The 23,102-nt window shown below is 44.4% G+C and overlaps 2 protein-coding genes across 2 annotated transcripts in view; one reads left to right on the top strand and one right to left on the bottom strand.

Moving 5' to 3' along the window:
* The first annotated feature begins 995 nt into the window (after positions 1–995).
* Tdrd9 (tudor domain containing 9) overlaps positions 996–23,102 on the top strand; it is a 119,686-nt gene continuing 97,579 nt past the window's right edge. The window contains exons 1-2 of the mRNA XM_038337787.1: positions 996–1,222; positions 17,206–17,312. Coding sequence (XP_038193715.1) covers positions 996–1,222; positions 17,206–17,312 — 334 coding nt within the window. The remainder of the gene's footprint in view (positions 1,223–17,205; positions 17,313–23,102) is intronic.
* On the bottom strand, positions 6,802–7,745 carry Rd3l (RD3 like). Its single transcript, XM_038337788.1, is given in 3 exon segments — positions 6,802–7,096; positions 7,446–7,582; positions 7,584–7,745. Coding segments are annotated over 3 exon segments (594 nt in total).

Below are 23,102 nucleotides of genomic sequence, written 5' to 3'. Positions count from 1 at the left end.
AAGGATTACCGTTATGAGCTAACAGGAAGAGCATCATAGCTCTTTGAAGACAAAGCTTCAAACCAGACAGCAGGCCTTTAATGTAATTTCAAGTCCAAAACACTGTATCACATTTTCAAACGTTTGAACATGTTTACGGGTGATTCCAGCAGTCATTCAAAACGCCTAATGCTGTGTGCGTTCTGAGGCTAAAAGGCGAATGAACTTAAACAGTTTACTTCTGTTTCATGGAGAGTGCTGCTAATAGAGCCTTCGTGGCTAAATGCTGTCACCTGTTTGCATCCCTGTTCTGCAGACCCTCAAGCTCTTCTGTGAATAAGCCAAATCTGCCTCAAAGGCCAAGGCCATAAGCTGCTCAGTCTTCACACGAGATCGGATGATCTAGAGCCTACAAGCCCTTTAAGAATCGCCTGATACCAAGTGGTCCTTGTTCGCTTTGATCTTTGAGTCATGTGAGAAGGGAACACCAAAAACTATCCCACCTAGTTAGGGCCAATGAGATCCTTGTTCAACCACCGTTCTGGTGCCCCTGGAGCAGAAAACTATAATTTCTTTTAATATCTGAGGTTTGTGGCCCCGCTCAGGCTGAGGTCAGTCCTTCCTTGGAGGGCTCCAGGCCGAGTTAGCGGCAGGAGTGCTGTAAATATTATCAGCATCCCCTGGAACTGTGCAGACGCCATAGTCAGAACCACTTAAAGGCGGTCTCAGTTAATTACTTGCCTGTCCAGGTCACCTGACTCCAACTATCCCAGAAGGCCTTGCGGGGAGGCACTGGCTGCTCACAGATCCCACGTGTGGTAGTGGCGTGGGCCTGCACGTGCAGGGCCTGCCCCACTCTCATGCGTAGCACAGCCTGATTGGATGGCCTCAGCGAGGGAGGGGGGAGGGGCGGCCTTCTAGAACGGTCGGTCGTTGTGGCGCTGGGCAGGGAGCTTCACTTGAGGCTTTTGCCATCTTTGGAGCTGGACAGTTGAGGCAGCTCCTGGGTGTCGAGGATGTTGCGCAAGCTCACAGTCGACCAAATCAACGACTGGTTCACCATAGGCAAGACTGTGACCAATGTGGAGCTGCTGGGCTTGCCGCCCGCCTTCCCTGCCGAGGCAGCCCGGGAGGAGGTGCAGCGCCCAGCTGCAGCCCCCAGCGAGGCCCCTGCCATCCAGGCCCAGGATCCAGGTCCAGCTGTGGCCACAGCACCGGCCCGGCCATCTTCCACCTTTGGGAGGTAGGGAGCCTGGGAGAGGTTGGGGTGGGCCCTCAAGCCTGTGACTGTAGCGCAGCCCTCAGCAAATAGGTGCCATCCCAGGTTTTCCTGCAAGAAGCTGAGCCTCCCAAGAATTTGGTGGCTTGTTTGTTTAATTCCCTGCCTATTGTTTTAAAATAGGGTCTTATTTAGACCATCCTGGCTTCAACTTACTATGCCTCCATGGACAACCTTGGATTTCTCAATTCTCTGCCCTCCACCTCCCCAAGTCTTGAGATTTACAAGTCTTGTATTTCTCCAGCCCCAAGTTCATAGACTGCTTTAAATTTTTCATTGCAAGGATTCACTGCGGGTGAGAACGTGTGTGTGTGTGTGTGTGTGTATGTATACTTGTGCCAGGATACCTTGTTAGAGTAGGTCCTCCTGTATTGGCTCCTGGGGATTGAATTCTGGTCGCTGGGATTGCTGGCAGGTGCCCTTATCCAGGTGAGGCGTCTCACTGCCCCAGATGCTGTCTACCTTCCTTCCTGAAGGGTTATCTTATATTTGTTTGTTTGGTTTTTCGAGACAGGGTTTCTCTATAGCTTTGGAGCCTGTCCTGGAGCTCATTCTTTAGGCAAGGCTGGTCTCGAACTCACAGAGATCCACCTGCCTCTGCCTCCTGGGATTAAAGGCGTGAGGCCATTGTGAGCCCCCTGACCTGCCTGGGTGCTGGGAATGAAACTCAGGTCTTCTGCAAAACCATTCTATACTTTTAATTTCTGGTTCCTCTCTCTAGAGTCTCCAGACACTGGTTTTGAAGTTGGTTGCCCGTTTCTAGAAACCTTGTGCAGAGTTACCCAAATGACCGCTTCCCTTCTGTGCTTCCCACTGTTGTTTGTTAATGCACACACACTGGTGTGGCGAAGGATAATTTTCCAGACTCCTCAAGTGACGCTTGAGTTTTTTTTTTTTTTTTTTTTTTTTTTTTTTTTGTGGTGTTGCAAACACAGCGTGGCTTTGGATTCATGATGTTGCACATCCCGATATCATTAGGAGTAAAAATCAACGTGGTCCACCCGGTTTTACTGCTCCTTAACCTTTGACAACTAAGGATTTTTTGTTTGTTTGTTTGTTTCCATGTTTTTCTTCTGCAGAATGCTGTGTCGTTGAAACACACAATCTCAGCCCTCTGAGACTGGCTGCTTTCACTTAGTAATTGCATTATTTATCTATGGACATATTTATCTATGGACACACGTCTTGGTTGTTTCCCAGTTCTGGAAGTTACGAATGAAGCTGTTTGTGCATTTGTGCCGGTTTCTATAGAGACATAAATTTTCAGTGCATTTGTACATTTCAGTAGGTAACTAGCAAAGAGTTTGATGCTAACTCCTTGTTCAATTTTACTTTATTATTTTAAATTTTGTGTCATAGTGGATGTATGGAATATGAGTCCAGGTGCCTGTAGAGGCCAGAAGAGGGTGTCAGATCCCTGGAATCGGGAGTGGCAGGCAGTTCTAAACTACTTAATGTGGGTGCTGGGAACTGAACTCTGGTTCTTTGGAAGAGCAGCAAGTGCTTTTACCCACAAGGCCATCTCTCCAGTTCTTGTTCGGTTTCACTAACCTTTCACCTCTCATCACTACCCTTGGTTTGGGTTAAGTGTCTGCCTCGAGTGACGGGTGGATGTGGTGGGAGTCAGGCAGAAGGACACCTCTGTTTAGGAGAGACTGGAGGTAGCAAGTAGAAGCCAGCATGGTAGTACCCTAGCATGGTACCTCTGTTACTCTCACCCGAAACCCAGCACTCTTGGCAGTTGTTGAGAACTGTTTGTTAATGAGAAGATATTTCAAGACAGTGTTTTACTATTTTGCCCAATTTAATCTTGAAACTGAGCATAAGTGGTCCTCCTGCCTTAATCTCCAAGGCATTGGGATTACAGGTATGCACCACCAACTCTAATGTCTCTTTAATTTTTAAAAATTAATTTGTTATTCTGTGCTTCTGGGCTGTATTGATATGTGTGCTTGCTTGGGCAGCATGTATACTAAAACTGGAAAAATACAGGGAAGATACAGGGTGTGTGTATAAGCATATACACAAGTTAGGGTCTGCTTGTGGAGGTCGGAGGGCAGCTTTCAGGAGCGCTTCTTGTCTGTTCCCTTGTTGGGTCGGGGTTTCTCTTGACTGTGTTTTCTCCCTGTCTGCTGCCCACCTCAACACAGGAGTGCTGGGTTCTAAGGACTGAACTCAAGTCATCAGGCTTGTGTGGCAGCGTCCTTACTTGCTGAGCCGTCTTGCTGGCAGTGTTTTAGTTTTTAAAAGTGATTCTTATTAGCACTGCTTCCGTCCATTGTAGAGTCAAGTACAACCTTTAGATCTTTGGTAAGTTTGTTTTTTAGAGGAACCCCGGGGACATAGAGTGGCTAATTTGTTTGATTTTTCAGACTTTATTTCCTGGAATTATTGTGGTCATGATTTTGTGTCAGAGCCCCACTTCAGGCTCTGCAACTGCCTTAGGCTTCCCTGGAGGAATATAATGTTTTCATTCATTTATTTTGATATTGGAACTAGAATTTATTGACCTTGTCAGAAACTAAAAGTATAGATTCATTTGTCATTTTAATTTCTAAGGAGCAATTTTTAAACTCTCCAAGTCTTTATGGACTGAGACTTGTTAATCAAAGGTGCATCTGCAGAGCAGCGAAATGACAGAAGGTGAGTGTGCCATTAAAAAACTAGGTTGGCGTGCATTTCATTTCTTTGTCCGCTTTCCAGACCACTTTAACTTGCCGGCTTGGTGAGTTACTGGTGATGCTTTTCTGAATAGTGCTAATGGAGATGGCATTTCTCTGCGGTGCCTTCCTGGACTCTGAACACATCTGTACATCCAGTGTAGCATCCTAGTGTGTAGTAAGCACTCAGACTGACTGCAGCTACGTTAGTTAATCCTTACACCAACACTTTGACATTATTGGATTGAGTAAGGAGAGATTTTTTTGTAGGGGGGGGGGCGGGGAAGGATCAAGGGAAGCCATGGAGTGAGAGATTGGGGTGGGAGTCAGAGGGGGTGGAAGGATCAAGGGAGGCCATGGAGTGGGGACGCCTGAACAGAAGGGGCTCACTCAACACCCTGCTTATGCATCTCTTTGCACATTTTTGGAGTTGTGTTGCTTCACACAGAATACCTTACTGATTGTGGAAATTGTCACAGAATTCCTGCTAGTTACTGCAGCCGCTGATATACAGTAGACACTCGGGTATTTGAATGCAATGTCTAGATCCAGTTGTCAAGTGGGTATTCTACGCCTGCTCTTTATTCTGGACAGGAGAGCTGCTCCTCTGTATAAAGAGGGGACATGGCCACTCCCAGGTATGTTTGAGGAAGAAGGTTTATATTGTAGAGATGAGGGAAAGTATAGCCAGAGGCATCTGGAAGAGCCCTGGAAGAGGCAGGAAGAGAAAGTAGTAGACTACACATGGCCAGCAGATTGGACCAGGCCATGAGAGAAAGGGGGGGGGGGGAGAGAGAGCGCCAAGAGAAGCATGTGGCTGAATCGGCAGGGTTACATAGGGAGAAGCTGGGACAGGGGAAGCCCAGGATCTGGAGAGGTTTAGGGTAGGGGTTGAGTGAGAAGAGCCACTGGCACTCAGTGAGCCTGGAGGCTAGCCTGCACTTCGATGTGCTAATAGAAATAGATAGCTATTTGTCCCTCTGACAGTGATGAGTGATGACTCTCTTGGTAGGGGGGAATGGGTGCCAGAATGGGGAGTAGAGTTTGCTTTGTACCTCACGGCTTTCTGACTCGCAAGATGTCTGATTTCCCTGAAGGATGGTTTTGAGGATATTTATTGATGGCAACTGCACCATATATATTTCCAGAGTAAGAGAGTGACTCACTGTTCACACATGACCAGCCTGGAAGAAAGCATGTCTCTTGCTGTGTCACTGTAAGCACCTCCCATCTTTGTGCTGGCTTTTCATGGTTTTCTGCTACAGCACCAAGAGAATGTCTGGCATGAGGCCAATGCTCAGTTACCATTTACAGAAGGAACAGGCTTGCACCAACACTTGCACCTAAGGCTGAGTATGGGAGTGACTTTTTGTGGGAATATTGCTTTTGGATACAATTTGAATTCTTTTGTTTTTTGTTTTGTTTTTGAGACAGGGTTTCTTTGTAGCTTTGGAGCCTGTCCTGGAACTTGCTCTGTAGTAGAGAGGCTGGCCTAAACTCACAGAGATCCACCTGCCTCTGCCTCAATTTGAATTCTTAATTGTGGCCTTCAGAGCATCACTCCATCCTTTAGGAAACAAACAAACCTGCTGAGACTTTGGTTTTGAGCATGTGGACTTGATGCTTCCTTTCTTGAGCATCCAAGAGGAGGTGTCCACAGGCGGCTGTTATTTGTGTCTGGACTGCAGAAAGCAGCTTGGGGCTGGGGTGGGACAGGCTGAGTGTGATTCCAGCTCTGCTAGTTACATTGAACTTGGCACTGAACTTGTCTGAGCTGTTCCTTTGTCAAGTGAGAATAACATCTCAGATGTGCAAGGTTTGGATTAAATGAGAAATTGTGCAGTGCCCAGAATGTAGAATTTCTTAGGCATTGCTAAACAGATTGATCAGGCTAGTATGACAACTTACTAGTCTGTTGTGTGAATACTGTACAACTGGTTTTCTGCAGATGAATTCATTTTATCTATTCCTTAGCTAAAAATTTTAGCTATTGTGCCCATATAATTTTCAATAAAATGTACATGAAGCACCCCAGGCATCCTAAATACTTAATACACAGATGCATACACACACATGTGCACAGATTTAACCTTAATTCCATCACCAGATTTAAGTAAATAGCTTGAAGTATAAAAACCTGGCTCTGTTAATCATGATTAAAAATCAGATAGCAGTCCCCATGAGCTGCTGTGAGGTTCTGCTGGATCTGAGTCAGAACTCAGAAAGGGAGTGATATTTTCTTTCTCCTTGCTTTTGGATGCTAGTCAGAATCTAAGTATACCTTTCTTGGTTCTCTGGGCCTCTTTGTCCCCTTTTGTCATGCAGCATCTTGCCTGTGTCATGGCTGACCTCCATGCCTAGCTCAAATGACGTGATTTTGCTGTCTCAAGCTCCTACCAGTGATTATAGTGAACTCCTCTCAGAAACAGGGAAAGCTGTGCTTTTAGATTGAATATTGTGCTTCCATGCTCATGGCCCCTTCCTCTTGTTCCCATGGAGGGTGACATCATGTAATGAATCTGACTTCATTTCAGTATTGCAGTGTAAGAAGTTCATATTAATCATTTATTCTACACATGGGCTCTCAGAATAAAAGTCAAGGTTAAGTTTCACAAAAAATATGTCAAACCATATTAAATTTGCTTAGTTCTATGACATTTGAGGTGTAAGAAAATACTTCAAACATTTAGACAACGTTTTAGTTAAAAGCATACTAATCAATGAAAATATTGAATATTTAGAGTGGTTAAAAACAATGCTGCTAAAACAGGTTGGTGACATGAATTTTAACTTCTGACCTTGTAACAAAGAAACTTGGGGCCACAACACTGTTTGTTCTGGCTAGTGCTCTGAGCTGCGATGTTAAGGTGCCCACGGCGCTCTTTAACTTGATGGGTAGTAGTGCGGCCGGTTCCACACTGTGTGTGAACATGATGGAAGCCTGCTGTTGGCGTTTCTGTCTACATAACTTGAAATCGTGGGTATTTCGTCTTTGTGGGACCTCTGGGAGCTTTCGCCTGAGAGCACAGGGGCTGGGGAACAGCTGGCGGCAGAGTCCCACAGGCCAGCGTGCCGACCACCTCTGTCAGGACTGCTGAGGAAGTCTTTCAGAACTTGCTTGAAGATGTAGACTATTTCCCAGGGAAGTACATCATTTTCTGCCAGAAGTTCTCGAAATCTAAGGGGGATGCAGGGATGACTGTTTAGAAATTTCTCTTGTACTCCATCCGCCTCCCAATGCAGCTTACATAATATATTGTGTACTAGGTACTTACCTTTTGAATAACCAGGAAAGCTTTGTAGTTAAAGCTTCCAGTGAAGAAATTTTGATTGTAATTGTAATAAATTTCTACCAGTAAGCTATCCAGAGGTCTATAGGGTTTTGCAGACAGGTATCTAGTGTGTGTGATTAAAGCACTGACGGAATGGGGCAGTTTCTAGTCTTAAGGTGGAACAGTTCACACACACACACACACACACACACACACACACACACACACACACACGACAAGAATGCAGCACATTACCTGCTGAGAATAGTTCCGGTTTGACAAGGGTGCACTTGGGAACAAAGAACTTCAAGCTGTCTTTGTTCGGTAGCTGGGATGGTTGCCTGAGGATTCTGGTAGTTTCTCAGCCAGTTGTAATCCACACCTGTTTTTTTTCACTTTTTGTTCATTTTCGATCTCTTGTATTAATCTCTCACGCTCTTTTAGATGCCATTTTAATTCCCGAAGCAGGGTCTTTGTCACCGTATCTGAACCAGCATAGTGTGTCTGCTTGTAGGAATTATTTCTCGGCCACTTCATCCAGCTGAAAAGTGGCATTTTTAGGCTGTGGAGATATTAAATGTTTACTTGCACAAAATTTTTATGATTTTTCCATGAGTGATTTTTAAAAAATTTAATATTGCCATAAAAATTCATGAGTCTTTCACTGGTTAGACATGTAGGTCAAAATAAGATTAGAACATGGATTAAAGTCTTTCAATTTCTAACTAGGTCAGTGCTAAACCCAAGCTTTGAAAATACTTAGATATAACTAAGCAGAAATTAAATAAAACCAAAGATAATAATACAAACAACAATTTTTGAAAATAACTCTTGTTATTAGAAGTTCTTGGGAGGCTTTAAAATATCAAAGTCTTGAAAATGTAGACTTTGACGTGCTCTCCATACACAAAGTGTAAAGGCTTACCTGCTGAGTGATCTGTTGTGGGAATGTTGCCAGAGACTTTGCTGGAGCTGGAGATGAAGCTGTGTTTCACTCAGGCGGGTACCATTCTCTTGGAGGAGTCCTCCGGTAAAGAACGTGTCTCCTCATTTACCCACTGGAGCTGTGTTTGAAACAAACAACTTTCTGTGTTAGGAATGAAGTTCTGTTTTCATTTCGAGAGAGTGCTCACGAATACACCTTGTCTCTAAGCTAAGAGAAATATATTTACACCTTTCATCTTCACAAATTATATAATTGTCTACCTTTTGAGCGTAGCTTATTTTGTTTGCAAAAGGTGCCGGCAGCTATGGATGCTGGTCCCAGATGCATGCTGCAGTGTCTCTAGAAATGGAGTGAAGAGCAGGCGTGTGAGGCACTACAGATGCTCTCCCAGAGAGGCGAAGATTGTCGCATGATGTGCTGCTTTGCTGTGCATAGCCGTGGGTCACAGCTCCATGCTGTATTTTTATGCCTGTAGAGCTCTAAAAATAACCACACTGCTTTTATTCTTCAGCTTAACTTTCAGGCCATTTGGAAGCCAGGTCACTGTCCCTTCTAATGAAAGCATGAAAAATAGATCAGACTTGACTATATATGCACGACAGTGCTCCGTGAAAGCTTATTGTGACTGAGTAAAGTGGGCAGAGCGTGAGGACATCAGTGTGTAAGGCACGAGCAAATGCGACATCATGTATCATGTGTAAAATAGCAAGTCTGTGTATTGAAGTTGAAATGCTAGAGGACACTAGAGCACATGGGTAGATATAATCCCTGTGTTCACGGTGGTGAGGCATGAACATCTACAAACTTCGGTAGAATTATACATGGTGTGGTGTGGCTTATTGGGGAAAGTGCTTCCCTGGCACATGTGACCCCTGAGGTCCGTCTCTAGCACCATGTAAAGTCAGGTGGTAGTATTACATGCCAGGAATCTTACGCTTGGGATATGGAGGAAGGAGTATCAGGAGTTGAAGGTCACACATGGCTGTATGTAGAGGTCAAGTTTCAGAGCTTTGATAACCAAAACATTGATAACCACTGCTTATGCGAACACTGGTGTGCTTTGGGCTTTGTTGTGCATTTTTGGTTTAGGTGCTTGCCCAGTGAAACAGTGACTAGAGTATAAAGGTCTAACCTTCTTTGCTTTCTGTCAAGTGATGACATTGTAGCTTTCTTCTTATAATTTTTATTTCTTCTGTTGCTTTTCTTCCCAGTGAACCAAGAATAATAGGCGTTGTTCAAATCAGATCTCTGTGACATGTGATCAAGGGTGACATGTGTGGTCATGCTACAGTTCCTGTTATGTCTGGAAAGGCCAGGTGTCAGGGTTCATTGTCCTCAATGAGAAGCTTTCACATCACATTGCCTGTGACAGCAGGAGAGGGAAAGGAGGGAAGTGGGCGGTGACAAAATGTCCTTCCAAATTAAAAGCCAAAACTGTACCAAATCATGCAACTTTGAAACTTCATTATTCTTTAAAAATTTCCTTCCTCTGGAAGGGAGGGGAATGAAGAAAAATGTATAGCCCAGTAAAATCAAAATTAAAAAATTTCCCTCCTCTGAAGTGCTAACAAAAATGTAACAGATACTGGTGAAGGAGAACAAACCTGATTTCTCCTCAGGTCCTTTTGAGTATTCCATCCCTGCCCCTACCCAGCTTCCCCACTGACCACTCCAGTGCTGACCACACCTGTCCTACACTGCCTGCTACCCAGCTTCCCCGCTGACCACTCCAGTGCTGACCACACCTGTGCATCACTGCCCCTACCCAGCTTCCCTGCTGACCACTCCAGTGCTGACCACACCTGTCCTACACTGCCTGCTACCCAGCTTCCCCGCTGACCACTCCAGTGCTGACCACACCTGTGCATCACTGCCCCTACCCAGCTTCCCCGCTGACCACTCCAGTGCTGACCACACCTGTCCTACACTGCCCGCTACCCAGCTTCCCCACTGACCACTCCAGTGCTGACCACACCTGTCCTACACTGCCCCTACCCAGCTTCCCCGCTGACCACTCCAGTGCTGACCACACCTGTGCATCGCTGCATTCTCCTTTCCTGCCTCTCATTTTTGTGTGTGTTTGCTGGTTTTGAGACAGTCTCACTATGTAGTCCTGACTGCCGTGAACTCACTATGTAGATTAGACTGATGTCAAATTCGTAGAGATCTACCTGCCTCTGCCTCCTGAGTGCTGGGATTAAAGACATGAATCACCACACTGCCCCCCAGATTTAGATACGTCAACTTCTCAAAGCTTTCTTTGTTATTTGTAGCTGCTATCCAATTCTGTTCAACTCACTTTTTTTTCTTTAACATTTTTTCCTTGGTTTTACCCTTCTTTGAACTTATTCTAATTTTCCCTTTTATTTCCAATTTTTAAATGCTTTCTTATGAAATTCTGTTCCCTGTATTTGCTGGGGTTCAGTTGTGCAACAGATATTGGTGCCTCTTATGGTCTGGAGGGTTAGGACCTAGTTCACTACATGGGTCTAGTTCCTGCTTTCATCAGGTGGCCCTTCTAAGGGAGAGACACGTGTGTGGGTAAGGTAGTATGGGTTGTCTGTGTTGTTTAACGTTTTTGCAGTGATCCCCTCAGTTAAATGATGGGGCCAAGGAAGGACTTTCTGCTTGGGATAGTTTTAAAAATTATTTATTTTTTAAGATTTATTTGCATTCGTGTCTATCCTGCCTATGTGAGGGTGTCAGATACCTTGGAACTAGAATTACAGACACTTGTGAGTGGCCATGTGGGTGCTGGAAATCGAACCTGGGTCCTCTGGAAGAGCAGCCAGTGCTCTTACCCACTGAGCCATCTCTCCATCCTGGGGGGATAATTCCTTTGAACAGGGATTTATTTATTGATTCCTGAACCAGGTTCTCTTTGAAGCTGACCTCAGATTCCACTGTACTGCTGCTTCAGCCTCTTAAACAGATTACTGGCATAAGCCGCAACACTTGCTCTTTGAACAGAGACTAAAATAACCTTGGAGAACTCTTTGTTAGCCATCTTTCTTCTCTGCCTGGCTTACTGGGCATCTATCCAGACATTACTCATGTCTGATCTTCACAGAACTTTAATTACCTCCTCAGGTCACACCAAGTACTTATTCCTTTGAACTTACTTGTTCAAAACATATTTTCTAGTATTTAGTTTGTGCCACTTATATTGTACTAAGTTTAATTTTCCTCCTTTCTGATGAAGTTGTTAAGATTGAAACAGAGACCAAGTACCATTCTCTATAATATCTCTCCTACTCCCATGCAGTTAGAGAACATATTTGTAGGCAAGATAAGGTAATTCCCTTTTAAAAATTATTTTTTCTGTTAATCAGGGTAAAAACAGATTAGCGTGAGAGTTTATCAACTATGTTGTAAGTTCATAAATGTTTCACTTATGCATGAGAACATTATTAAGCTATTTTATATGGAAGACATGCAACAGTTGAGTCATTTTCTGTTTGATGATTGTCTTATTTGCTTGTTTTTTTAATTTTTATTTTACGTGGATGGACATTTGCCTGCTTTTATGTTTGTGCAGATATGTGCAGTGCCTGCAAAGGCCAGAAGAGGGCATCAGATCTTCTGGAACTGGAGTCACAAATGGTTTTAGCCACCATGTGGGTGCTGGGAATCAAACCCTGATCCTCTGGAAGAACAGCCAGTGCTGTTAACTGCTGAGCCACCTCTCCAGCCCTACTTATCTTGGTTTTTCTAGGCTAGATCTGATTAAATAGTTCAAAGTCTTCAATGACTTGAAATGGTGCCGTGTTGTTCCCAGTATGTACATCTGTACAACTCTAGTTGCATGACAAAGTACACAAAAAGAGAAGTCTAGAAAGAGAATCAGGGGACCTCGAAAGGCTGGCTAAGGGACAGGATGCCTTTGTCACATTACTCTTGAGGCCGCTGGGTGTGGGTAACAGCATTAGGTTGCAATTACAAATTTTTTCCTTATGGGAAAGTTAATATTTTGTTTTAATTCTTTTGCTGTGAAGTTAAAAATCAGGGTTAATGGTTCATTTTATTAAAGTTAAAAATCGCAGTTCTATAAACATGTTTAAATATTAAAAATAATTGACAAATTACAAGCAGGGGTAAAGTGTTGCTCTGATAAATGCCTCTATAAAAGTCCTCTACTGACCTGGGCAAAGTAAGGACCCCATTTTCCCACTTGTATTCTATGGTATTAAAAGTCCTACCCAGAGCAATTAGGGAAGAAAAATCAGAAAAGTTGTCAGTACCAAGATGGAGTCACTGTTAAACTCAACAGAACAGAATCAGGCTGTTGTGCAGGGAGGATGAAGCGCCTCAACAGGGTAACTATTGAGAAGCATTGCAAGCATTGCCAGAGGGCATCACATGCACAAGCCTGCAACAACTCTCACTAGGTCTTTCCAAACCTCAGTTGTTCAGATTCTGCGAATCCAAGAGAGCGAGACACCTGCCTGGACAGTCTCTGTTGGTTCACTCAGTAGTTATGGTCAGGCTTGATGGGCAGTCCGTGCCGAGTACCTCGGGAGTCCACCACCCCACAGATGCCAACCTCTCCCAGCCACAGTGTCGCTTGTGTGTCAGGGTGTGAATGATGAAAGAGAAAGTGGTTGATTTGTGGCTCCCTGGCTGCTCTTAAGGCAGAGCTGGTTCCCATGCCTAGCCCTAGCACTGGGATGAGATGTGGTTGGAGATGGTAGAAGAAATAAAAGGAAAATCTTGGCTTGGTGTGCCTTGTGTCTTGGCATTCTCACCAGCCTGCCTCCTCCTGTGTGTCTCAGAGTCCTCAGATCCTTACCTGTGTGCTCTGGCTGCACCCCAGGGTGCTTCCCTCATCTGCCCACAGTGCATGCTGCTCAGTGTGTCCACAGTGCTCACTGCTGCTTACTGTGCTGCTCATGCCCGTGGCTCAGCCGCTCTGGGCTCATGCTGCTCATGCCCGTGGCTCAGCCGCTCTGGCCCTGTGCTGCTCATGCCCGTGGCTCAGCTGCTCCTGCCTTGGGGATGCTGATCTGGTAACGTGGTCTCCAGGCTCCTGCTGGGCTTACTCCCTTTCCCTTGTCACTGTTCAAACGGTGTCTGGTGTTAAACATTTTTCTTTTTCTGACCAAAACCCATCTTACTCAGGTCAGCAGTTTTTTCCTGTCTCACCTCAACCCCATCTCCTCCTGCCCGAAGCCCCAGGTACATTCTGGGACCTCAGAACCATTTTTGGACTGCCTTCCTCCTAAATGTCTAACATGGATATTCTATCTTCTTCAGACCTTTCCCCAAATGTCATCAATGACCTTGGCTAACAATGTAACTGTCATTGCCCCATATTCTTTGACATTGTTTCCCCATGCTCTTATCTAATGCACCTTATTTCACTCATTAAAAAAAAGGTTAAACAATTTTACATGTGTGCATTTGAGTGTCTGCATGGTATGTACACTATGCTTGGTGCCGTGAGGCTAGATCTCCTGAAACTGGAGTTAGTCAGTTGTGAACCATCATATGGGGGCTGGGAACTGAACCCAGGTCCTCTCTAGTGAGTGGCAAGTGCTCTTAATCATCCTCTCACCCATTTCACTCATTTAATTCTCTTTCCCTACCTTTGAGGACAGTCTGCAGTGGGGACTGCTCCCTCCTGGATGTCCAGAAGATGCCGCATGTGGAACTGGACCTCTGTTATTTGTGAGTGAGCATCAGGAACGGAAGAATGCGGATAGCTTTGTATCAAGCAGAAGTAGACCAGCACAGCTCACAGCTCACTAGAGTGTGCTAGTGTTTTCCAGAGAAGCGAGCAGGGGGAGGATGACTAGGAAGCTGAATTTCCCGTGGGCCACGGAGTCCCACGACATACGCGTCACATTAGGGAACCAGGTGTAATGTAATTCACAGTGCAAAGGCTTGAGAACCTAGGGTGGGAGCTGATGGGGTGACTACTGGGACCCAAATATAGAACCAAGTGCCTCAAATATCTGAGGTCAGGAAAATGATATTCCAGGTCAGCAAGTGAGAGAGACCCCTTGTCTCCCTAGTCACTCTTACTGGGTAGGCTTTCAGTGGGACGGTGCCATTCTGCCCACACTTGGAAGAGTGGGATGTCTTTACACTGTCTATTTGCTCCAAAACTGTCTTCTGAAAACAGCTGGAGATAAGTTCTCCCTTTTTGTCATCTTACATTATAATGGCTTGGAAAATTTTTATTGTGGCATAAGTATATACAACTCAAAAATTGCCATTTTAACCATACAGTTAATTGGTATGAGTTACATTTACAATATTTTGTCACCATGGACTCTGTTGCTTAAGCCTTTAAAAAAATCATCTTTAATAGAAATTCTTAACCATTAAACAATGACTCATTTTCTTCTTGCCCCATTCGTGAAGAAAATCTATCCTTTCCGTTTCAGTGAAATTGCCTGTCTAGATAATTCACAAAATTGGAATCGTCCAAGAATTATCCTGTGGTGCTTGGCTTATTTAAACTAGGATAATGTTTTCAAACTTCATCATGGTGTAGTATACATCAATACTTCATTCCGTTTTAGGGCTAAATAGACTATTTATAAGACACTGTTGACTCATCTTTTGATAGTCACTTAGGTTATTTTTACTTTGCTCAGGGTTTTGACATGAAAACAGCTGCTAGGGGTAATTTCAGATCCAGAGGATTGCTCGCTCAGAAGGGTGACCTACCATTTATGTTAAAGGATGTGCTCTAAGTTCTCATACCAGAGAAACTTAGATATTGGAGAGAAAGAGCTGGATAAGGCAGTGTATTCTGGGACTTTCAGTTCACCAGACATCTCTCCCACTATTAACTGCTAATCGGAAGGTTCTGAGAGAATCAAACTGCTGCCTCGGATCCTCAGTGTGGTGTTCCCCTGAAGAGAGGGTGCAGAGAGCCCTGACTGTAGAGATGATTGTCCCCCGACATAGCAGCTCTGTAAAGAGGGCCATGCTGTCTGAACAGCTGAGGCTTTCTGCTGCCTGTGAAGTCTCAGAGATAAACTGAAGAAGTTGACTTTGGGGTTCAGGTGTCGGGTGAGCATGAATATGGCTCCGTTTGCTAGAACCAGCACATGCTGGCCAATTCCCCTGTTCCAGGGAATCCCAGGCTCTCATAATAAGCTTCTTGGGTGATGTATGCATCTTGGTAGTCCTTCCCCAGGGTCCTGGACTAAATATCAGCATATTGTTGTACAGTGAGGGCCTCGGCACTGAAGCCCACGGCCTTGCCCACAAACTCCTCTGGAGAAGTTAAAAGGCTCAGTCAGCAGCAGAGATGCTTGCCATGGTCCATCCCACGGGCAGTGCTGAGGTGCAGTGGCCCTCACAGTGTCCATTGGCTTCCACAAGGTGAACGTTTTCACATGAGCCAACAGATGCTGGTCCTGGGAGCACCTGTGGACTGGGAATACTTGTCCAGCTTGCCCCTTCCTGTCGAAGTCCTTGCCTCCACTCAGCTGTTGAGCCTTCTCCAGGTGCTTTGTGAGAGAGGTCACCAGCTTTCCCTGACACACTTCCTCCTTTTTATTGAGATGGTCCCAGAAGTTGTTCACCACAAAAGTTCTGAAGCCCCCTATGAAACTTGTTCCTAGGCTGTGCTATCATTTGTGTTATCTGACCACCTCACTGCCAAGGACCTGAGCACTGGGGCATTGCCAGTCACAGACCTGGTCAGTGCTCTCATTGAAAATGTTTTTCAGGAATGGTCCTGGTCACAGCCACCTGGAGCCCCAGCTGTGCACAAGCTCCCGCTCTTTTCCTGGGCTCTCCAGAAAATGCATGCCAGTTCCTCTGCCAAAACCTCCCAGTGACTCCTCTTTCAGGGGAAATAATTCCTTGCCACTACTCCATACCCCTACTCTGATTTTTCTTTTCTGAGACAGGCTTCCACTATGTAGCCCTGGTTGGCCTGTGTAGACTAGGCCGACCTTGAATTTACCCAGCTAGAGATATTTTACGGGTATTAAGTATGAATTTTATGAAAAGTTACCCTTTTATCAAGGAATTATTTTACTTTTGGATTTAAAAAGTACTTTTATTATGCTTTTAATTATACACGTGTGTGGGTGTGTGCACCTGAGTGCCCGTGCCTGAGGAGGACGGAGGCTCAGATGCACCCGAGTTGGAGTCACAGGCGGTTGTGTGCTGCCCAGAGGGGATGCTGGCAGCTGCACCTGGTCCATTGCCTGTGAGAACCATCTCTTCAGCCCTGGGATTTTTATTTCTTTTGAGACAGTGTCTTATTGTGTTCATTGGAATGGAGCTCACTGTGTGGCCCAAGCTGGCTTGAACTTGTAGCAGTCATCCTCCCTTAGCTTCTTGAATTCTGAAACCACAGAATTCCCTGGAATTCTTTGCTCTGTGTCCCTCAGCGGGGCATATGTTTTGTTTACTGGAATGGCGTTTTCACAAGGGCAAGGACTTAGCTTGGCTTGTGCTGTCTCCACTGTCTAAGACAGTGTAGCAGTGCTCCATCAATGTTTATCCATGCATGCTTGCACATGTGACTTTGTTTACATGTGCAGAGTTGCATGGCCCTGGGGAAGATGGTGAGACTATAGGAGAAACGTGCTTTCGGTCTTGGTATGTCTGCAGATTGTCATTATGGACAGTCAGATCACACATCTCCTCCTCAGTATTCTGAGATGATTTATATTTTTGTCAGCTTAGTTGAAAATATTGAAAAATATCTATCTTATTACTTTTTAATTTTAATTTGTATGTATATGGACGTTTTGCTTATATGTATTTCTGTGCACCACTTTTCCTGCCTTGTGTCTGTGGAAGCCATAAGAGGCCATCAGATCCCATGGAACTGGAGTTACACAGATACTTGAGAGCTACCGTGTGGGGGCTGGGAACTGAACCCAGGTCCTCTGGGAGAACAGCCAGGTCTCTTAACTGCTGTGCCATCTCTCCAGCACCACATTTATGATTTTCATGCCTTTATTTGATAGCAGAATTTGAGCATTTAAAATTGTTTATTGACTATTTGCACTTTCTCATGATTTACATAAAACAATTCAATAACTCCCTCTGGCATACTCCAATGGTGACTTTTTTTAAAACTGTCCTTTGCAGGTCTCTCAACCAGAGGAGCTCAGAAATGGAATATATTAACAAATACAGACAACTTGAAGCACAAGAACTTGATATGTATGGCAAGGACCAACCACCCAGTGGGCCAGGTAAGCAAGTGCCCTTAAATATCTTATGTATGATGCGTGGATAATTAATGCATTAAAACATCATCTTCCCAGAAGTTTAAGGAATACAGTATTTTGGTCAAAGTAATAAAAAACTTAATATGACTTCTTAATTTAAGTTTTGGCAGGATGAATGTATTGTATATTATAAAGTATTATTTTTTTGATTAAATATAGAACCTAAATAACCCATTCTTTGGAAGGTTAAAGAATGGTCCTTTACCTATTTAATTAAGAATAAAATTAAAATATTTCTTTAGTGGCAGTGCTCACCTTTAATCTCAGCACTTGTGAGGCTGAGGCAAATGGATCTCTTTTGACTCTGAGGGCAGCCTGGTCTGCAGATGGAGTTCCTGGTCAGCCAGGGCTGCACAGTGAGATTCCCATCTCTAAAGTGAACCAACATATCTGAAGGGGAGCTAGGAGATGGTTCAGCTGGCAAAGTACCTGCTGCAAAGCATGAAGACCTGAGCTGGGATCTCAGGCGCCCATATCAAAGCTTGGATGGTGGTGTGCTCTTGTGGGAGTGCAGGGGTGGGCAGGTCCCTGCAGCCCACAGCCCAGCGAATAGATGAGCTCCAGCCTCTCTGAGAGGCTCTATCTCAAAAACAAAGGTGGGGAGTGATTGATGGAGGCACCTGTTCGTGATCTCTGGCCTCCACATGCATGTGAACACTTGAACATGAGCACTCATGATCATACGTGAACACACCCACAAGAACAGATGGATGTAAATATAGCACACACATATACAAAGACTGGCGTTTTTAATAGTAAACATTAAAACAGAATTTTAAAGAGTAGGAATATATGAAATAAAAAGCAAAATATCTTTTTTTTTACTTTTTTTTGAGATGGGGTCTCAAAATAGCTATGTTGCCCTGGCTGGCCTGAAACTCTCTGTGCAGTCAGACTGTCTTGGAGTCACAGGTCCACTCACTCCGGAGTGAGTGTAGACTGAAGATGTGCTGGCGCATGCCTGCTAGAAGTGTTCTTAACTTCCCTTGGCAGGTGCGCTGGTGAGAATATGGGCTCAGTTGCTCCAGCTGCTTTAGTTATTAGCGCTGTGCCCTGTTTGTGACAGTCTCCTCTGAGAGCTTTGCCTTGGATCCAGCTAGCCAAGAAGTTGTTTCCTGCTCCTGTTCTGATGACCTGTGCTCTCACGAAGGGTGTGACTGAGTTATGGGAACACTTCACCCTTCACTTTAGCCTCTGACATAGTCAGCATGTACAGTTCACACCCAATCTTAGCATTTATATGGGCTTCTGGATAATACAGATTGGTATGTTCTATTACCTTTTCTTTCACTTAGTTTTGTGTTTTTAACTATTTTTGGTCACTGTGACGTGCATACATACACGTGTGTGTGTGTGTGTGTGTGTGTGTGTGTGTGTGTATGTGTATTCTTATTTACCTCAAGGCAGAAACAGCCTTTAGTGCTTTGCTTTTTTCTCTGAGTTCTTGCTTCAGTAGCGTCGTCTGCCTGTGTTCTGCTCTTGAGAGCCTTTGAGATGCTGTCCAGCAGTTGGGTGCTGCTCTTGAGAGCCTTTGAGATGCTGTCTAGCAGTTGGGTGCTGCTCTTGAAAGCCTTTGAGATGCTGCCCAGCAGTTGGGTTCTGTAGATGGAGTGGCGGGTTGTGTCCCGCCACCCGGCTAGCTTTACCCAAAATAATTACATGGAAACTGTATTCATTTAAACACTGCCTGGCCCATTTGTTTCAGCCTCTTATTATCTAATTCTCACATCTTGCTTTAACCCATATTTAGTAATGTGTGTAGCACCACAAGGGGTGGCTTACCAGGAGAGATCTTAACCTGCGTCCATCTCGGAGAGGAGAGGCATGGCGACTGCCTATGGCAATTGCCTTCTCTCTCCCAGCATCCTGTTCTGTCTACTCCACCCACCTATGTTCTGACCTATTGGGCCAAGCAGTTTCTTTATTAATTAACCAATGAAAGTCCTCCATCATTTCCCCTTTTTCTGTTTAAACAAAAAAGAAAGGCTTTAACATAGCAAAATTACATATAAAAAACAGTTATCAAGCAAGAATTACAGTTACAATATTTAGATATATTTTATCTTTTATCATAACTAAGGAAAGTTATAACTATCTATTTATTCTTCAACTCCATCAAAGACTCCAGAAGGATATAATACTACCTAAGTAAACAAGGAATATGCAACTTTCAAACTCTAGAAATGACAGAGACAACTTGCTGCCTGGATAGTCACCCAAAGTTCCTCTGTACCGTTGGGCATCCATCTTTGGCCTTCAGGCCCATAGTATCCAGCAGACATTTCCATGAAGCAGGAAATTCCAAAGACAGTTCAGTCACTTTCTGCTGTGTCCTGCAGAATGTCTCGCAGACTCTTTCACGAATCAGGGACCCCGAAAGACCATCTCACCTTTAGGCAAGTTCAGCAGTCCTCTCTCTGTGGGTTCTTTGTGTCCAGTTTCTGCAACAGTCCAGGCAAGAGCAGTTTCTTGCCCAAATGGCTAACCAACTCCATAAGGAGCCTCTTCGATGCCCATCTTCCTCTTGAAGTAGCTTGGTGCTGCCAGGAGCAGACGTGTCTCATTGTCATGAAGAATCCTGTTATTAAATCATAAAATGCCATATTCTGCAGTCTTTGAAAGATATGAAGAATGCCTATCTGAAATATATCTATGCACATCTAGAAAATCTAACATGACTACAAGCTTGACTATTATCAATGATTAGTCATTAACAACCTATATTTCCTAATTATACATTATATTCTTAAATGAACTACACAATCACAATACCCTAATCAATATTAGAAATACATATATATATATATAACAAAATTGACCTTAAAATCCATACCAATGTAAATTATTCGTATTTATATCATATCCCCCTTTAAATGTAAAAGAACATTTATAAACAATATTTGGGAATATGGGCGCAGTTTCTTCTCTCCAAACTGCTTCCTGCTGAATGGGGGCACTGTTATTTAAGTCTTTCATGGTATAACCTGTCTGCTAGGTTCATCTCAGTCGGCAGTTGAGTGAAGTAATTTTTTTTTATCTTTTTTTTTTTTCTCATGGTTTATTTTTTTTTATATTTAAAAATTTCCATCTTCCCTCCTCCTCCCCCCTCCCTCCGCTCCTCCTCCCCCTTCCCTCCCCTCCTTCTCCCCCTTCCCTCCCCTTCCCTCCACCCATACCTCCCCTCCCTCCCTCTCAAGGCCAAGGAGCCATCAGGGCTCCCCACTCTATGCTAAGTCCAAGGTCCTCCCAACTCCCCCCAGGTCCAGGAAGGTGATCGACCAAGCTGAGAAGGCTCCCACAGAGCCCGTCCATGCAAAAGAATCAGAGCCCAGCGCCAATGTCCTTTGCTTCTCAGTCAGCCCCCACTGTTGGCCACATTCAGAGAGACGGGTTTGGTCACATGATCCATCAGTCCCATTCCAACTGGAGTTGGTGATCTCCCTTTAGTTCTGTCCCACCGTCTCCATGAGTGAACGCACCCCTCACGTTCCTGACTTTCTCCCTCATGTTCTCGCTCCTTCTGCTCCTCATCAGGACCTTGGGAGCTCAGTCCAGTGCTCCAATGTGGGGCTCAGTCACCTTCCCCATCTGTCACCAGCTGGAGGTTCCCTCACAGTCCTGACTTTCTTTCTCATGTTCTCTCTCCTTCTGCTCCTCATCAGGACCTTGGGAGCTCAGTCCGGTGCTCCAATGTGGGGCTCTGTCATTTTCTTCATCTATCGTCAGGTGGAGGTTCTATGGTGATATGAAAGAAATTCTTCAGTATGGCTATAGGAACTGGCCTTTTCAGGCTCCCTCTCCTCAGCTGCCCAAGGAACTAACTGGGGGCGTCTCCCTGGAAACCTGGGAACCCCTCTAGGGTCAAGTCTCTTGACAACCCTCAGGTAGCTCCTTAAATTAAGATATATGCTTCCCTGCTCCCATATCCACCCTTCCTATATCCCAAGCACCCCATTCCTCCGAGCTCCCCCCATTCTCCCCTTCACACTTTTCTCTCCCCATCTTCCCTTGGCCCAGTCTCGCCCAACCCTCAAGTTCCCAATTTTGCCTGGCGATCGTGTCTACTTCCAATATCCAGGAGGATTACTATATCTTTTTTTGGGAGTTCACCTTCTTATTATCTTCTCAAGGATCCCAAATTTATAGGCTCGATGTCCTTTAATTATGGCTAGAAACCGATTATGAGTGAGTACATCCCATGTTCATCTTTTTGGGTCTGGGTTACCTCACTCAGAATAGTGTTTTCTATTTCCATCCATTTGCCTGCAAAATTCAAGATGTCATTGTTTTTACCGCTGAGTAGTATTCTAGCATGTATATATTCCACAGTTTCTTCATCCATTCTTCCACTGAAGGGCATCTAGGTTGTTTCCAGGATCTGGCTATTACAAATAATGCTGCTATGAACATAGATGAGCATATGCTTTTGTTGTATGATTGGGCATCTCTTGGGTAGATTCCCAATAGTGGAATTGCTGGGTCCTGGGGTAGGTTGATCCCGAATTTCCTGAGAAACCGCCACACTGCTTTCCAAAGTGGTTGCACAAGTGTGCATTCCCACCAGCAATGGATGAGTGTACCCCTTACCCCACAACCTCTCCAGCAAAGGTTATTATTGGTGTTTTGGATTTTAGCCAATCTGACAGGTGTAAGATGATATCTCAAAGTTGTTTTGATTTGCATTTCCCTGATAGCTAGGGAGGTTGAGCATGACCTTAAGTGTCTTTTGGCCATTCGAACTTCTTCTGTTGAGAATTCTCTGTTCAGTTCAGCGCCCCATTTTTTAATTGGGTTAATTGGCACTTTACCGTCTAGTCTCTTGAGTTCCTTATATATTTTAGAGATCAGACCTTTGTCAGTTGCAGGGTTGGTGAAGATCTTTTCCCAGTCAGTAGGCTGCCTTTGTGTCTTAGTGACAATGTCCTTTGCTTTACAGAAGCTGCTCAACTTCAGGAGGTCCCATTTATTCAATGTTGCCCTTAATGTCTGTGCAGCTGGGGTTATGCGCAGGAAACGGTTCCCTGTGCCCATTTGTTGTAGAGTACTTCCCACTTTCTCCTCTATCAAGCTCAGTGTGTTCAGATTAATATTGAGGTCTTTAATCCATTTGGACTTGAGTTTTGTGCATGGTGATAGATATGGATCTACTTTCATTCTTCTACAGGTTGACATCCAGTTATGCCAGCACCATTTGTTGAAGATGCCCTCTTTCTTCCATTGTGTACTTTTGGCTCCTTTATCAAAAATCAGGTGTTCGTAGGTTTGTGGTTTAAGATCCGGGTCTTCTATACGATTCCATTGGTCAACTTCTCTGTTTTTATGCCAATACCAAGCTGTTTTGAATACTGTAGCTTTGTAATAGAGTTTGAAGTCAGGGATGGTAATGCCTCCAGAAGTACCTTTATTGTATAAGATTTTTTTGGCTATCCTGGGTTTCTTGTTTTTCCATATAAAGTTGATTATTGTCCTCTCAATCTCTGTGAAGAATTTTAATGGGACCTTGATTGGGATTGCATTGAATCTATAGATTGCTTTTGGTAGAATTGCCATTTTTACTATGTTGATCCTCCCAATCCACGAGCAGGGGAGATCCTTCCATTTTCTGGTATCCTCTTCAATTTCTTTCTTCAAAGACTTAAAGTTCTTGTCAAATAAATCCTTCACTTCCTTGGTTAGAGATACTCCCAGATATCTTATGCTATTTGTGGCTATTGTGAAAGGTGATACTTCTCTGATTTCCCTCTCTGCTTCCTT

This window comes from Arvicola amphibius, chromosome 7 (genome assembly GCF_903992535.2).
Source record: "Arvicola amphibius chromosome 7, mArvAmp1.2, whole genome shotgun sequence".
NCBI lineage: Eukaryota > Metazoa > Chordata > Mammalia > Rodentia > Cricetidae > Arvicola > Arvicola amphibius.
Note: the sequence above shows the minus strand (reverse complement) of the source record. Positions and strands in the feature narration are given on the sequence as shown.